Raw genomic sequence first — 18,261 nt, 5'->3', positions numbered from 1 at the left:
TTTTTTTGTATCTGAAAACTTTATTGCACCGTCAGTGTGAAGTTAATAAAAATTGAGGATATATGGTAAAATATTATTTCACGATTTATAACATATAGATTGTTTCGTCTTCACAAAACAGTATCAGCACCATCAAACAGTTGTAATTATTAGATTGTTAGAAAGACATTTTTTAAAGTATATATGCATCTACATGATTATTATATAAATTATGTATGTAGTATTATCTATACTTTGTTTCTATGTTTATTGTTGGAGGCCGTATGACATTTATATTACTATGAGTGTTTTCTTTCACATAGCCAGTTTCTCACATTTGTATATATATATATATATATATATATATATATATATATATATATATATATGTTAATTGGAGCACAGAATTGGAGGTTTTGCAGAATAAACTGTTTTTGAAGGCTGTTATCGATGAAGATGCCTATGTAGTCTGTCAGTAATTCATTTCAACCACTAGATGGTGTAACAGTATCTTTTGAATCCTGTAAAGCCACTTCAATTTACCATCTTAGTGTGTTAGAGCTCAGTAAATAAACCAATGCATTTGCAGTTTGCTTCATTTAAGAGTTAAAATACATTGTTGTTGTAAATTTCACCCCCACACGCTCAGTGCAGTGAGTTCTACGTAAGTTTTGTCCTGTTATTGCACCATGGCTTTACTGGAGCCTGAGCTAATGTGTTTAGATTTTGGCTTGATATACGATTCTGATCCATGCCAAGAATGTGACCCAAGAAGCCCTTTAAAATAATTATGTCTGGAATAAAGCTGAGTTGCAACAATTTGGATTCTATTTAATTAAACATCTTTCCCAACTCTGGGAATGTATTATTAGACTAATTTAGAAAATTTCAGATTTTTACTGCTAAATAAATTTAATCAAATGCGATTTGTTTCTGGTCCACAAACTCTAGAAATGTTATAGATTAAAGTCATACCAACACAGAGGCAGCAGTCCGAATCTGAGTCGACTGTCATTAAAAAAACCTGTATCACATCATGTATCCTATTTAAACCGCTAAAGCCTCTGCCCAATTCTAGACTCTCTCACATCTGCAGCCACTTATGAATACAGCAGCTACAACAAACTTCTGCTAACTGAGGAGACCAGACACTGTATTTCCTGTTCTGTCATCAAAACGAAGTGGTAGAGTTGCTAGAGTTGGTGGAAAAAATGTTGCTAATCACATTAAAGAATTCAGGTTGGAGCATCCCTCTGTCTAGACTCAATTTAACCTAATGCAAGTCCTGGATATCTTCACAAGAACAACAATAAGCTATTGTTTAAATATATGTAAACATCAGCATTTATTACTAATAGTGCTGTTATTTTAATTCTTGCTCCTACTGTTTTTTTTTTTAGGGTTAGGGTTATCTTGTTATCTTTAAATGATAAACCAGATAACGCTACTTTTATGTTGACTTTGTTGTTAGTAGCTAAAAGACAAAAGCAGAAATAGAGCCTTTTAAAGTGCTGTAAGCTCTTTAGTTTTCTCCTCCACTGGCCTGGATAGAAAACATTTCTGTGGTTCCATCTGTTGTCCTCTGCGGCTCTTTGAGCTCACGTCTCTCTTGAGCAGATTTAGTCTAGGAGGCTCTTTTGTTTCTCACTGTTATGGTGTAAAAACAGTGGGGTCGATCGCTCCTCCGGCTCTCTCTCCCCAGGCAGTCGTGAAGCCTTTTCAACAGACCTCCATGACTCATGCCATTCATCACAGTGAGTGTAATCATATATCCAGGACTCTTACAGTGAACAGTGGTACAGCAGACGGTTAGAGGGTCCTCCAGTTCAGTGACTAACGCTGACTCCACAGTGTTCTGAGGTCATACGTCTTAACAGAGGAGACTCATTAGATCGTGTGATGGCTCTCAAGGCTTGAGTTGAGAATAAACATGTGCTTCATGCCAACCACAAGAACAATGAAAACCATCTGAATATGTTGGTCACTAATGGCTTTAACAGACTTAAATGTCTGTTAATAAGCAGCTGAAATTCGAGGAGCACACTTCTCGTGGCTCAAATGGCTTTTTGTTTGTTATCGCTGGGCTGCGATTGCTGCTTAGATGAGCTTGTTTCTGTGAAAAAAAACCCTCATTAAAATAAATCTAGTTTTCCCAACCCCAACACTCGCTGGCGTGCTTCACAGCTGAATAAATTATCTTTCCACAGTTTGTTTGAGAAGGAGAGTGGAAACCTAAAGCTGTCTGCTCACTGAGCTCTCCCAGACCCCAGCAAATGATCATCCATCTCAAACAAGTGTCTGTTGAGCTTCAAGTCAAAAGGCCACTTAGAAGCGGACTTAGCTATGGACTTCTTTGACAGTCCCAGTTAGGGCAAGAATTAGTCACGGTGCTTATTTTCAAAGAAAACAGCTGCACGTCCTGTCTGTTGACTTGCTGGTTGACACTGACTTGAGGTTTTTTGCAGGATAATGAATCACTCTCACGGACATTTCCCCCAACAGCACATGTCTTTTAGCAACTAACAACTCAGTGTGCACAGAGCCAGCTTCTTCCAAGAATCCTCCGAGCCCGGTGCCATTTTGGTGGTGGGATTCGTAGACAGCGACGCTTCACTCGGCGACAAAGAGAGCTTTCACATCTGAAACCTCTGGAGGACCACACAGCAGCAGCGCTCGGCCATCTTCACTCTACAGGCGCGGTTTTCGAGGTGGTATACAGGCCTGAGTGTGGTCCCCTCAGCAGTGGATGTCACCTTCGCTGTTCTAATGTATGACTGCTCAGCGGTCTGGTTTTTGTGGGCTAATCATGCATTCCCATGCTGCCATTAAGCTGCTGAAAATGTGAAGGGTTCAGTGTGTGCAGGGCAGAGTTATTGGAAGACTTGAGGTATAGCTGAACATTTATCCCACACTGGCAGTCTGAGGGGCGGCTTAGCACCATGTGTCTGAGAGAGAGAGGCAGGTTTGTGACAAGACGGTGGCCTGTTATAGTCTGATTCCTGGACCCACCTGGAATAATGTGGGCTGAAGTTGAACCAACTCTCTCATCACTGTCATCAAAAGTTGTTGGAATGGTTGGATAAAAAGAAAATGTATTTTATTCCTGAATTTACAGTAGAGCTGAACATAGCAAGACAGGATGGACACATTATCCAGTATTCCTGAATCCACAAAAGAAGGAACAGTGTTTAGCATCTAGTGATAAAGTTGCATATTGGAACTAGCTGAATACACCTCACGCACCTGCTATTTTCAAGCATATAGAAGAAACAATTGTGTCCTTCAGATAGCATAGAAATGCAAAAAACATATTTAAAAACCGTGCAAAAGGACCTGCTCCCCATGTGGATATAAACAGGTTGCTGTATGGTAATACACTACAGTTTCAGGTGATTGCAAACTAATGACAAGATAGTTATTATATTTAAATTCTGCCAAGATTATATGTAAATCCTACACACTGGCCCTTTAAAGAACCGATGTGCTCAGCTGGCTGGTTGAGCAATAAATATCATAAAAGTGAGTGTGTGCCCTTGACCTTTTCATCCGTACACACCCAGATTAAATGGCCGGCGTGAGTTGATTTTCTGCTCTCATATGTTCACTTACATTTGCATTTTTACTTAATTTACTGAAGATCTTCCAGCAAGTAAATTTTGAGAAATGCCTTCCTGCCAAGAGTGAGGTAAGATCGATACTGTACGCTATGATGATGATGTCTGTATGCTAAATATGAAGACTGCAAGGAAGGGGACACAGCTCTCTCTGTCAGAAATCCACCAAAAATGACCTCTGAAGCTCACTGTGGTCTGAGTCTCTCTGAAACTGGAAGACCAAGACTTACTGGCTTTGTTTCCAGTCTTTATGTTAATATAAACCAACCACCTGCTGCCTCTGGTATCAATCATCTCATTTTACTCTCAGCAAGAAAGAAATTAAGTTGTCAGACTATTCCTTTAAGTACAAAACCAATCCTAGTTTAGGTGTCATGGCATAGATAATGCTGTCATTGTTTCCTGCAATGTCATCCATCCATCCATCATCTATACTGCTTATGTTTTTAAGGGTTGTGGGGGAGCTGGAGCCAATCACAGCTGGCATTGGTCAAGAGACAGGGTCCAGCCTGATCAGGTCACCAGTGTATCACAAGGCATACATACAGAGACAGAGAACCATTCTCACTCAACCCACAGAGTATCCAATTGTCTCTGAACTGTGGGAGGAAGCCTGAGAAAACCCCTGCAGACACTCCACACAGAAAGAAACCTACTTGCTGTGAGGCGTCTTTCTCCTCCGCCAGTGTAGCTTTATTTGCATCTTACAAAGGGTGGTGGATCAACATTCCTGAGGTGGGTTGTGGATGCAGAGCGGGTCATCCACTGACCAGAACGTTGGCACTTTGATCCCTGTCTCCCCATTCTGCATACACACCTTATAAATGACACATGACAGGAAAGTGCTGCACATAGATGCACTGTGTGAATGGGCAAATTTAAAAACTATAGTGTAAAGTGCTGAGTGGTCATCAAGCCTGGAAAAACGCTAGAGACCTGCTCCACCACTGCAAACTTTCAATCTCTGAAAGCTCAGCACTCAGGAAACAGAGGTTTGAAGCTGTGACAAATTCAAGGTGTAAAAACATTCACCGCACTTCAGACAGTGAATAATAAATACAGTTCAGACAGTGGGAAAAAATGTAGTGAAAAAGATTCACATTCAGGTTGTCAGCCAGATTTGAACTGACGTCTAGTCATGTTGTTTTTGCACATTCAAAATGACAACACTGCAAGTGCAATTTAAAATAAATTGGGGGTTGGGTTTCAGATCCATTTATCCAAAACACTTCACAGTCGACACTGCACTTCAGAAAAACCCACCAAGTTTGAAGTTCATCACATGAGTACTGGAGACAATCTAAGGACAGACAGAAAAGATGGAAATCTGGATTTATTAGTGGTGCGACTCGTCCTTGCCCAGCCAACCACAGAAATGTGCAGCCACTTGAGAAGAGATGTCTTTGCGTCGTGTTCATCCGTCTCCCTGTTTCATACCAAATGAAAACACAGAACCAGGAACATTTTTTAAGAGATCTGTTATTTCTGCAAAACTCGAATGCTGCAGAGTTTAAGAAGGGGAACTTGTACAGCACCTCCCTCTGTCAGGAAGAATTATAGGTTCTGTTTAAAAAAACAAGTTATCTGCCTGACTCACCCCCACAAGATAAGACTCAAATGTGCACGTAATCTCAACAAAGACTTAAAACTAACAATGTCATGTATCAATTACAACTTTATAAATCAGACCATGAAACGAGCTCTCTGTGAACATGAGAGTCCCACTAAATATTGACTCTTAGTTGTGTAATGTTGTTCTGCCAAGGACTGTGACTCATTGGTTTTATTGCTGTTTTATTTTAACGTTGTAATGTCATTTTTATTGGATGCTGCTTTTTCTTTTACATGTCCATAAACATGTTTCCATGTCCAGCCAAGTCCAGCAGAAGTTTGTAAAAGACATGGGTGTGAGGGCCATTGTGGTCAATGAGGAAATACCAGCAGAATACGAGGGTCTATTTTCAGCACAAAGGCTGTTCGTCTTTTCGTGTGTGTGAACCAACCCTGTTGTTCAAAGAAGACCCACCAGTTCAAACACCAGCCTCCAGCTCCCCCTCCTCTCTGGATGGAGAGGCTTCCACCAAAGGATACTGGTTTCCTTCCATACACTGGCGATCGCTGAACGCAGGAGCCTGTGACTTTGTCAATGAAAGATATTCTTTATGAAAACATACAGATCGAGCACTTTTCGTGCGGAAAGAATGTACATTTCTCTGTATTTAAAAGGAAGAGGGGGGGAAAAGTAACTTGGAAATTTGGACCCTTTCCATCCCAGTTCATCTCCTCCCTCCCTCCACTCTCCTTCTCTCCCTCCATCCTGTCTGGCTCTAGGCAATGTGTTTCTCGTTGTCTGTCCTAATGCCTATAACTCAGCACGCTTGGTCGGCATATTTTTCATGCTCCAAAACCACTCAAAACAAAAAATAATTCCATCTCCTTTCTCTTGCTCTCTTTCTTTCAACGTTGCTTGTTTTTCCAAGAGTCATACTGAAATTGAATCAATGGCCCTAATGAGAAAAACATTAAGAACAATTTGCGAGCACACTTTGAGAATAATTGTCACATATACCGAGGAGGAAATTAGTTCTATTTTCTGCAGGAACATTCACTGCCCCCTCAGGATACCTGTACCTTTTTTCACTGTTATGATTAGTTCATTGCACACATAAATTATAGTTTCAGGTCATGTGTACTTGGGCAAAGTACTTTAACATACATTATAAAGGATATATCATGTGTAAGGAGTAAAAATGAAATAAAACATGGGTTTAAACCTCTTTCCTTTTTCCAGCTTCTGAAGATGTTGGTCTTTATAAATCTGGAACTGGATACAGAGTCTAAATAAATCTAAATAGATATTAACACAATGTATTTTCCAGCTCCCAGCAAGAGTAGCACAAGTTCAATACGATGAGGGAAAGATTCCCCCTGACGTTTATCTTGGCGAGGTAGGAAGAGATGCATGTAGATCCTGTGACACTAAAGCTTATGAATGAAATCAACACCGATGAAGTTGTGTGAGGATGTGGCGCCTCCTCTCCACGGGGTGACCTGGTAATGAGGAAAAAAAATATGGTTTCTTTATCATAAAGGCAGCTTGGATTATTAAACTACAAAATGTAGACCATTATGTTTTATTACCCCCCCACTATCATGTGTATTTGGTGGGAAAATTAGTTTTATGGCTTATTATAAATAGTAATGTCCCATAAATCCCTCTATGTGTGCTTCTATTTTATATAATATATATATATGGACAATGTTCAAACAGTCTTTTTCTATAACAGGAGGCTTTTCAAGTCACTACCAATGGTCAAACTCCATTGATGCAGTTTTATCTTGGATCAACCAGTTGCCGATGACACAGAGTCAAGACTTGAGTCAGAAGTGTGCCTTGGCCTCCACAGCTGCCCGTGGACCGGCCCGGCTTACATGGTCTCCTCAGTCTATGGGCCTGATCATCATGCGGACAGTTTTCATGGAGTAGAAGCCTCCCCCATAGTCGGCCCAGAAGATCCCGTCCTGGAACTTGCTACGGTAGACGCCTCCATTGTACCAAACTCCGTTAAGGTTGGCTTGGCCGCAGGCGTTGTACCACCAGCCTCCTTTATGGAAATGGGCACAGTTACCTGTGGTGGGAGGAAAGGGAAGAGGGATAATTAGATCAGTGAGGGGATTCAAGAAACACATTTGTTGTTGTCTGCAGAATATAATGATGAATAACATTTTATGCAATTCAATGCTTTTACTTAATGGTGAATTATGAGTCACTGCCTCTGCCACTTTGAATCTCCTCTGTTAAGACGTATGACCTCAGAACACTGTGGAGTCAGCGTTAGTCACTGAACTGGAGGACCCTCTAACCGTCTGCTGTACCACTGTTCACTGTAAGAGACCTGGATATATGATTACACTCACTGTGATTAACTGACCCACCACTGCATCCACGTTTTTGATATCAGTTTGTTTTTGTTACATCACCAGGCAAATTTTGCAACCATTCACAGTGGTGGAATGTAACACAGTAAAAATACTCATTACTGTGCTTAACTTACTTATTTATTCATTTTTGGGTACTTTTCACATTTAATCCACTACATAAATCAGCAAATATCTGTACTTTACTTACATGTTGACATCGGTTTTTATTTTTATTCAAAGGTAATCAATAACGTGAGGGGAATTAGTTTAATGATCCAATCAGAGCAGGCAGGTAACATTAGACAGGAGAGGCAGAGACTCAGCCACAACAATGTAGAATGTTGCATTAGGAAATAGGCTACACTCAGCAAGTACTTTTACTTTCAATACTTAAATTCATATAAATTATATTTAAAATACAGTACTTACTTTTACTCAAGCAAAAAGTTGTGGTTGTGGTACTTTTACTTTACCTAAATACATTTTTGTATGTGCATTAGTTTTTACTAAAGTAAAACATACTTCCTTCACCACTGCTATCTGTGACCAGACATATGAAACCATATTTATTTGATTTTGACAATAAAGAAAAAAGAACTTCCTTGAATGTCACTACTTCTTTGTAGGATGTGAACATGTAAAATGATTCACTCTCATTTCACAGATATAAAACCATATAATTCCAAGGTCACGAAACTAAAAAAGAGACAAAGGGAACTTGTGTTCATCTACCTGAGAAAGCATCCTTGTCTCGATCCAGTGTAGTGAACTGTTTGCCGTTGTGGCTGCTGAGTGAGTCCCCGGCGTTGCCCTGGTAGGTGCCCAGCCGCAGGCGGTAGTCCTCGCTCTGTGGCTCCAGGTGGAAGCTGCTGTACTGAGCGTATATCTTTTTGCCCATCCAGTCCTCCAGCTCCACCAGCAGCTTGTAGTCCCCCTGCCTCCCTAGATTGTAGATACCTTCCAGACCGAGCCAGTACTCCCCGTCTATGTTGCCAAAGCCGCTCTGAGTCAAAGGAAGATTAAAAGGAAGGTTACAGAAAAAATAACAGAAAATAATACACAGTGTTTGTTATGCGGCAGCACTGGGGTGTTTAGAAACACGAGAATTGTTTAGGAACTTTGGAAGACGGCGTAGGATTGTTAACAGAACAAATGAAAATTTTCCCTTTGATAACATTTTGCTCATGCATCTGTAGTTAAGAAAAACTTCAAAAGATAAGACAGACTAAGGAAAACAATGCCACCCTCTCTTTGACATTCCTAAGAAAAACATGCTGGAAAAGTTTGTGCTGGAAAATAAGCATCAATCTTCAAAATGCTGGTTCATTGCTCAAACCCCACAGATCTCTCAGATCGAAATTGGAATGGGTGCTTGTGTTGAATAACCTCGAGCAATCTACATCTGGCCGTGAGCCTCCAGAACACTTCACTTGGTAAAGGAGGCTGAGGTTTGTGATTGTGGATTAGTCGAGTGAGCCAGGAGATGATGAATGATGTATGGTTTCAGTCTGGGGCCTCCTCTCCGAGGCAGTGTGTGTGTGTGTGTGTGTGTGTCTGTGTGTGTCTGTGTGTACATGTGGTGGCTTTGTGGGAGAGTGCAGAGGCAAATCAATGTTGAAGAGACCATTTAGCTTCCAGTTACACATGCACAAGCCTGGCCAGGGTGAATGGAACACTGGATTTCTGCGGCTGCCAGCGGCGATATCCTCCATCTCACTCAGAGCTTTGATGAGACGGCTCTATACGGTGTGGTGCAGTAAGCCAAGCAGCCATCCATCCAGGAAGGCACCATAGTAGCAGCGGTTTTGGAAAGAAACGCCTGCAGATTGAGCTGTGGAACATACCTTCCTCAGCGGGCCATCTAATGTTTCATAATGGGGATCACAAACCAAACGAGCAGACTAACAGTGATGCTGATGTTCGATTTTGCAGTAAGTGAAAACACAAGGATACTGCCCTAGATATAGCCCCTAACACCCGAGATCATTGACACAACTGTTGTCTCTGAATGAGCCAAGTATTCAGAAATATTGGCCCAAGAGAGAAGAGATAAAAAGAAGACAGAACATGTGAGGAGACGTGACATTATTATCACCTTGTAGTTCTCCCAGTTCCTGAAGAAGTTAACAGATCCATCCCTCCTGGTCTGGATCACAGTCCAGCCCCCGTTGTCTATGTCTTGTTCACACCAGACCTGCACCGGCCTCTCTGCTTCATCTGGTCTGATCAGGTACATGCCGCTGGTGCTGTGGCCGGCTTCCTGCGCCTCCAGACAGTCTCTGAATGGGCCTGAAAAGCAAGACACATCAATAATATTTCCTTTACAGCAAAATTACTTTTTAAACGTGGGTAAAAACCTGCTAAAAAGGCAAATAGCTCCTTTTCCCATAAAACCCCATCACCACCGCATGGAATTCGAAAGTGAAAGTCAATTGTATCCATTCCCATTTTAGACAAATATCAGATGTTAGTGGGTGATAGTGGGTTTTTTGAACTGTGGAAATGTGCATAAGAAAGATGGTGGTCACAATTGCACAAAATCAGATACTGTACTCCATGTTCGAAAAACCTAAGAGGAGCCAAACTAAGATAGTCAGCAGGACTCATTTATGTGGTGTTACCTTTACACTATTATGGGTTAAAAAAAAATTAAATATATATATTGTGTGTATATATAGTATTACAAATATACATTTCTAAAAGCATGAAAATGTAATTTCAGGAAACAGGTGGGATAAAGTAGATAAATCCGCCTTAGCTAACTGGATAGTAGAGTGACTGCTGTTTTGCTCTGACGGCATTTGCACACATTTTTTTCATGCAGATTTTTAAATAATATGTTATGGGAGTTGTTGACAATGTCACATCTTGAAGCAGTGGCAATAGAAGAAAAATCACTTCCTCCTCTGTCAACTGCTCTATAAAGCTTATTATTTTTAGCTGTTATTTTTGTCTTCAGGATATGATGGAGCAAGGATCAAGCAACAAGACCCAACTCCTGTCAAAGAAATGAATCAACATGTGTACAACAAACAACAAACAGGACCTTTGTCAAATTAAAAACTCTAAGAACTGTTGCAGCAGCTCTTCAAACTCTCCAATGCACATTATGAAATAGATCCTAAAGTAATTGTGTGAGAGTTGAAGCTCCTGAACCAAGCAATAACACTCACCCAGCTCTTCAATATTGGGTATTAAAGATCTCAACTCAAGCTTGAACAAATATAAAGTGGCTTTATTGTGCCTTTGTGGGCCAGTTTTAGACATTTTTTGTTCTAGAACACTGAAACAAACACATCAGTGCTATGGGTGATGAAGAAAACACTCTGTCTGACAGAAGTTAAATGAGAAGACCAGTAAACAAGAACAAAACCACAAAGACAAAATAATAGAAAACACATTTATCTGGGTTCACAAAGATACCCTTGTTTACCATGTCTTCTCAGAACAGCAAAGAAGAATGCGGCTACTTAAATACTTTTTTTAATAAGAAACTTACTACTTGCCTACATTTTAGGTTAAAAAACGGTCACCCCTGTGATTAAGTGGTGAGAGTGTGCCCCTTTTCAAGATAATTCTCATTACAAGAATTTTAATTAAAAGCACATGTAGCACAGAGTTTACTGAAAGGGGCACATAACCCTCTACCTGGGCCCCTGCTATTAATATAATAATGTAAACAAGTCCATTCACTACATGAAACTTAACAGGAGCTTATGTTATGCCAGCCTGGGTTTTGTCTACATCTCACATGCAATATAACAATCTCATGGATGGATAATTTTCATAAACAGCTGTGCTGAATTCCTACACACTTTATTATTCTTGGGCAAGGCCAATCTAAATGTGTCAGGAAATTCTGTTGATGAGAACAAAATCACACCTGTTAGGTCTTTCTTTGCTTTGCTTTAAGTCTCCTGCCTAAATTCAGACGTTACAACATCTTTATTTCCACTCTGGTTTGTGTTCTTTCTGTTGAGCTGGGAGCACAGTTCCAGCTGAACTCGCAAATCTTTAACCTTTCAAAATGAGGCCACTGGCCCACCTGCCGCTGTATTCAAAGTCAGAGATTATTATTTTGTTATGGTTGGCCTGCAAAGTCAGAGCAGCTCCAACTTTTATGCTGACTGTTTTAGATTTTCGTGAGTGAATTAAGGATTGAATGAATGAAAAATAACAAAGGGGTACATGGATGGATGGATGCATAAATGTATGGATAGATAAATACATTCTCTCACTTACCTTCTGCACTGAAGTTCCTCTCGGGAGGTTTCAGGACTTCCAGGGTACCACTTGTGGGTGATGGCCCAGAGCGAGAGCCCCTTTCCCGCACAAACCCTTGGGTGTTGTCCCTCTGGATTTCATTGGTGAAACGTGGCACATTGACAGGAATGTTTTCAGGCACCACCTGTACTAGTGGAGGTCCCATGGGTGGGTGCTCATGCCTGCGGCTGTACACTTGCATACACTGCTCCTCCAGTGCTCCAATCAGTACTGACTGGTTGTTCACCACTGCTGACAGGGCTGAGTATTTGGCCTCCAGTTCCCTGTACCTGGAGGCCAGACGTAGTGACTCACTGGTTGCATTAAGGATGCGTGTCTCCAGCTGTGCCAGCTCCAGTGAGTTGTCCCTCTTCCTGATGATCTCATGCAGCAGCTGCATGTAGAGTTGGGTCACCCTTGAGTTCATGTTCCTGCTCTCTTTCCTCAATAGCTTCATCTCATTCACCAAGTTGCCATCCACGTCGACCACCAACTTCAGAGTCTCCATCTCCCGACGCTGCTTTGACAGAAGGTCGCGCACTGCAGCCACGTCCAAGCGCGTCACTCTGTCCTTGTCAGTGGAGTAACCGCGAGCAGCACAGATGGGGCCTGTGATCTTCTGCTCAGGGACCAGGAAGGTGTAAGAGCATTTCTTGTTTTCTCCGTTGGCCTCTGGTGCCCTCCGTATGCGAGAGAGAATGGGGTTTTTGGTGAGGGCATGGCTGTTGCTCCAGAGGGCCAAACCAAGCAGCACAAATAGACTCCATGTTCCGGGGCCCATGGTTCTTCCTCTCTTTATCACCAAACTACAGATCTGAAAACAGGACAGTTGGTGTTATTCTATTTTGTAGGCTGTTCATTTTCAATAAATTCCATCAAAAAAGTTTATAAGTGTCAATCTCTCAATACTTAACAGCTCCCCTACGCTTCCTCTAGGATTTAACTCCAACTCCATTGGTTCCTACAGAATAGGTCAATATTTGTGCTTTAAAACAGCTGATGATAGCCAATGGGTCAGTGATCCATCAGAGTGAATGTTTCAAAAACGATTTGATGGTTGAACCGACATGCATGGTCTCCACCAATGACTTTTTTACAAAATACCTGAAAAACTAATAATGTTCTTCAGCTTTATTTGGAGTTACTGCTAATTAGCATTTTTTATGAACAGCACTGGCATAGTTGGGGACTATTTTCCTATGTGGACCAATAAACAGTTTGTGGGACAGGAGGAGCCTATTAACAGCATTGGAAAGGAATTGCCTCAAACTAAACTATAATATACTGAAGTTCATCGTAATGTCGCCCAGTGCAAAAATGAGTGGTTCACTAAGGTAGAGTAGTTTTTGGAAACCAGCGGAGATCTATGACACAGTGGCACTATGACATCTATAACACTGCTATGTAATTCTTTGGCTTCACCGATAGTAAACTACTTTTAAGTTGATTGGTTTTAGTATTACCTTTTGATTTGTAGACATGAGAGAAATATAGTATATCTTATTCTTTAATTTGGTCTGAGGGTTTTATTTTATTTTTTGGTTGCACTCATCTTTTACTTTCTGTTCAATTTCCCACCAGGCACTCTGTAAGAATAACACATTTTTATGCAGATTATTCTTTTCTTGTCTTACCCAATATATTCCAATATAACCATAGTGCTGGCAAAGTTAAAACAGACCAAGAGCATCTGTTGACAAAAAGCTTGTGGTCATGATTCAAAGCACAAGACTTGCTTGATTCTGAAGTTAGTGAACTTTAAATGTAAAGTCAAAAGTAGCAGTGTGTTGTTGCAGACCCTTCTGTTCCAGGCAGGATGTGCCATCTGGTTTGCTTGTGGTGGGGTAAGAACAGTGTCACCCACCCACCCACCAAATCTATTATTGTAACACATATTTTCAATAGATTCCCTCATGTGTTGTCTTTCATTAAGGCCCTCACCACATGTGTATCAGGTGTCTGGGTGTGTATGTTTCTCCACACACGCCATTAACCTCCACCATATCCTTTCAGCTTACCTGCACTCGCTCGTGAAAAACAACATTTGAGTTTGAAAAAATTGAAATTGAACATGAAAATAAATTGTGGAATTGTGGACTGTCAGTCTTTAATGGATTCTTGATTTGTAGAACTATCAGTAGGGAGCGCCATGATAGAAAACAGCCGGTACTTATCACTGGGACTTTCTGACTCTTTGTCAATTCTGCCTTCTCTGCCTGAAGGGCACATACAGAAAAATGTGAATTTGATGCGGAACAAAACAAATTGATATGTTGAGAGGGGGAGGAGGAATCCCTGTGAGTAATGTTTTCTGGAGTCTATTTTTGGATGGAAAAGCTTGTGTGTTGATCTTAGTGGTTTTGACAGCACAACGAATTGAGCAGGAGTGGGTGATGTTCAAAAATGCACGTTAAGTAAAAGATCCCACCTTCTATATCCAATAGGGAGGTTTTGCTCTGGGAGCCAGGGCTACCGGCGAGCCAACTGCAGGCTGATTTTGGCGGCCGTGCCAAGGAGGTTAAGTAACCTGCGTCAACACTTCTGACGGGCAGACACTATGACCCACTTCATATCTGAGCACATCAAAAACCAATCCAGTGAGGATTTTAACAGATGGCAAAGAGACAGGATTAAATGAGCCCAAGACAGAGACAGCAGGAGCTTTGAATCTTTTCTTTGGCCGCCTATTGATGTTTAGTTGCACTGAGGAGTTCTGACCACAATTAATGGGACAGATCCCAGAGCATTACCTAAGCTCAAACTGCTGCCGTAGCAGAATAGTACACTTTATCATTGTCATAGGCAAAAACAAGCGTGTCTCACGGGGAAAATATAATACAAAGTTTTGTGTTTTTCTTAAGCACAATGGCCTCTTTACAGAAAGTACAGAAAGTACCTAAGCCAACAATTATTTTATATGTTGTTGCAGCAAGCTTTTTGAAACTGCCCTGAAGCCTGTATTTTAGTGTTTACATATGGAACAAGCTGCAGTTTGTTTTGTCACAAATTATAAAGCATCTGAGAGCAGAGGGAAAGTGCACTTTGAGGAAAACGGGCCATGTGTCAGCACTCAGAGACACCTTGGCACCGTCACTCAGTTATTAATACCCAGAGAGAACTTTTCTCTGTTTTTCCGTAATCACGGGTCATCACCCTTTCAATAGCTCCGTCTCAGCTATTGGCCCGTCTTCACGTCTCCAACCCCACAATATGAATCTCACAAGCCCCTGACCTGACAGGAGTGACAGTGTTTACTCAGAGGGCTCCGCAGCCAGGCCTGTGAATCTCATCTGGAGCTGCCACCACCCGGTCTCTCTCTGTCGTTCACACCCTGCTGGTCTTCATCATGGCGGCCGCAGCAGACATTTTTTTATTTTGTTGACTTATTGGAAGGGTATTTTCTCCTCTACTTTCCCTCACTCCGAGCCAGATTTGACCAGATGCAGCCACCTCATCTATATTAATGCTGTCCTCACAGGTCAAACTTTGCGGTGGCTGCTTTTCCCAGCCCAGAATAACTTGGAGGACAGAGCCAATCGGCCCATTGACTCTAATTGCTACCACTCAGCTCTGTCTTACTGGTAAACTCCTCAATTAAACGTTTTATTTAATATTCAAGCCCAGAAAAGGCTTACACCACATTTGCACCCCTAACTTTCTTTCCAACTTCCCAACTTTGTTGTGGCATTTGTTCTTGTCCAACAGATTTTTAAGACTTTGCCAATTAACCCACAACTTATTCAATGGTGCGACTGATGAGATCCATCTGCTGACATGATGCATTAGCTTCACATATGGTAATGGTTTTGAATGTGATACAGGTTTTCAGAATAAATATGAATGACTTAGAGAGCTCAAATGTTTAATTCAAATTAATTTTAATTTCATAATTGTTCCATTGCTATTTTATTAAGCATCCTGGATGTGAAGCAGATCCAACTTTATTCTAACAGTGTTCAAAATTACATTGACCTTTGCTTGTAAATTTGGGGATTTAAGAGGATAAAGAATATTTACCAAGGCCACATGGGTTTGATGAATTACCTGATCACAAAGGAGCAAAAATAATAATCTTACCTGTGTCAGTGAGTGAGTTCAGTCAGTGGTCCAGGATGTGCGGGTAAGACCCAGCCTAGGCGTCTCAGTTGTGGTTCCTACGTAAGTTCATGCTCTCCATTCTCCTCCTCTCACTCCCAGGCTCCCTCTGTGTGTCGCTCTCATTGAGAATGAAGGTCTGCACACAGCTATGGTACAGGCAAACACCGTCCACCGAGGGAGAGAACAGAGGAGGGTGGTCCATACCCAGAAAGAGGGAGGCTGATGGTGTAATTTTCTCTGGCTCGGCCCTGCCTTCCCCCTCTGATGTCACATTGAAAAGTTTCACCATAGCTGAAAAAACCTAGGTGCTGACTGAGATTGGCTGGTTAACCTTCTCCCACACACACACAATTTGTCTGTCAGGCTTGTAGAAGGTGATGACTCACACACACACACACACACACACACACACACACACACACACACACACACACACACACACACACACACACACATTTTTTTCTTCGTTTCTGTCACACAAAGAGACACATTCATCTCTCAGCCTCACTCATATATCTATATTTCCTCCTCTTGCTCACAAAGCATCTTCCAATTAGCTCCAATCTAATGACTGAGCGGTTTTGGAAACTTCAGTAGTTTCAACATGATGGCAGGAGGCCTGTTTTTTGGATGTGTGTGTTTCTTTCCCTCTGTATATGAGATGAGTGTGTCTCTTGTGGCAGAGTACAAGCACTATTGGCAGCTGTGTTTATTTGGTTATGAGGACAATAAGCAGAGGGCTCTGTGGAGAAAAAAAAATCAACAGCTCTCAGCTAAATGTTTTGGATGGAAGAGGAAGCACAGGCTTTGATGCGTGGGGGATTCTCTGCATGGGGAGACATATTTCAGCTCGTGGGAGGATGGATGTGCTTATGAGAAATTGAGGCAGGACATAATAATGTCGAGTAAAATGTGTGTGTAAGAATGTGGATGCTCGTCAGTGACCCATACATGTTTAGGACATATGTTTGACTTTGTGTAGCTGGGATTGTATGTCTTCTATAGGTGGTCAGTTGTAAGTAATTAGGGTCTTACAATTTAAATAAATATAAACATATGTAAATGTCATGGAAAGAAGCTGTAAAGGTTTAGCTAAAGTGCTGAGCTGAGTTTGTGCTAATTCAAGCCATGTCAGGAAATTTATTTTCTGTATCTGCTCTACATTTAGAAAGTCCAACTCTTGTGGAGCCTTGTCATTGGCCACTTCCATGCTTCATTCGTGCTGATTGTGGCTATAGTGTCACACCGGATGAGCACGGTTGCATGTTGCAATATGAACTGGAATGGAAGAGCTGCCCCATTCTTATTTGTGCAGCTGGAAAATTTAGTTCAACCAACACTAATAATGTTCTTTAAAATTTTAAGAAGTTAGAAATTGTCTCTTATAAAATAGCCCAAACCCCTATAGCTCTCTGTGTGAGCCCCTCCTTGTGGCTAAAAGAGTTCACTACCCCATCCACCTTTACAGGTACAATGGTACAGGTAAATTAAAACTGAGAATACACGGTTGATATATGGATAGATAGATGGATGGATGGATAGATAGATAGATAGATAGATAGATAGATAGATAGACAGACAGACAGATAGCCTTTAAAAAGCTCATTGATATAATGTTATTATTAATAATAATAATAATAATAATAATAATGAGAAGAAGATGAAGAAGAAGAAGAAGAATTAAATATTGGGTGCATGTTTGATTCCCATAATCTTTTTTATTGGCCTTTTCAACACTGACATGCTTACAGTGCTTACAAGATATTAATAAAATATGATGTGAAGAAATAAATCAGTATAACTGAATTATATAATATAACATAATGTTTATAAATGCTCAAAATAGAACCTTATAAATAACAATAAAGACAAATGTCGTAATTTAACAAAAATTGCATTTCTATAAAAGGGTCTTATATCATACTAGTCATATGAGTTGGGTTGGGTTGGTTCTGGAATTTCCCATTTTAAATGAATAATATAGAGTGAAGTCCCTGATTTTTATTTTCATAATATACTAAAAACAACCTCGACTTTTCTTCAGTCACATTATTTGCCTCTGTACAAAACATACACACAATGTGTAGAGAATCAGTCATTTATAGACAATACAGTCCAATTTCACAAATCAAGATCAATCAAATAAAATATGAAATAGCATAAAAAACAGTTAAATTAATTCTTAACACAAAAAAGGAATAAATAAAGGGAAAATCACAATATAATGAACAATAATAAGTGAATAACTTTAATTCACAGAAAATACTTCTTTAATACTGGCTCTCAGTTTTATATTTTTGGAAAGAGTTAATGTGCACAATGAAAAAAATGATACCTTCAGACAAGCCTGCGGTGACGTCACGTGAACTGACCAATAGGAGGCGGT

General features: G+C 40.7%; 1 protein-coding gene across 1 annotated transcript; it reads right to left on the bottom strand.

Annotated features, from left to right (window-relative positions):
* Positions 1-5,732: 5,732 nt before the first annotated feature.
* LOC109637887 (angiopoietin-related protein 1-like) lies at positions 5,733-16,005 on the bottom strand. Its single transcript, XM_020100547.2, has 5 exons — positions 15,855-16,005; positions 11,757-12,591; positions 9,610-9,803; positions 8,247-8,517; positions 5,733-7,222 (listed from the first exon to the last, which is right to left on the bottom strand). Exons 2-5 carry the CDS (start codon positions 12,556-12,558, stop codon positions 7,035-7,037), a joined length of 1,455 nt encoding a protein of 484 aa, XP_019956106.2. The 5' UTR covers positions 12,559-12,591; positions 15,855-16,005; the 3' UTR covers positions 5,733-7,034.
* Positions 16,006-18,261: the final 2,256 nt, after the last annotated feature.

This window comes from Paralichthys olivaceus, chromosome 16 (assembly GCF_024713975.1).
Source record: "Paralichthys olivaceus isolate ysfri-2021 chromosome 16, ASM2471397v2, whole genome shotgun sequence".
NCBI classification, from domain to species: domain Eukaryota; kingdom Metazoa; phylum Chordata; class Actinopteri; order Pleuronectiformes; family Paralichthyidae; genus Paralichthys; species Paralichthys olivaceus.
This window is presented reverse-complemented; position numbering and strand designations above follow the sequence as displayed.

Excerpts from the sequence above, each read along its gene's own strand:
- LOC109637887 (XM_020100547.2), bottom strand. The coding sequence starts at position 12,558 with ATGGGCCCCGGAACATGGAGTCTATTTGTGCTGCTTGGTTTGGCCCTC. Across the intron at positions 9,804-11,756 it reads GAGGAACTTCAGTGCAGAAG|GCCCATTCAGAGACTGTCTG; the intron begins GTAAGTGAGAGA and ends CTTGCTTTTCAG. Across the intron at positions 8,518-9,609 it reads GGAACTGGGAGAACTACAAG|AGCGGCTTTGGCAACATAGA; the intron begins GTGATAATAATG and ends CCTTTGACTCAG.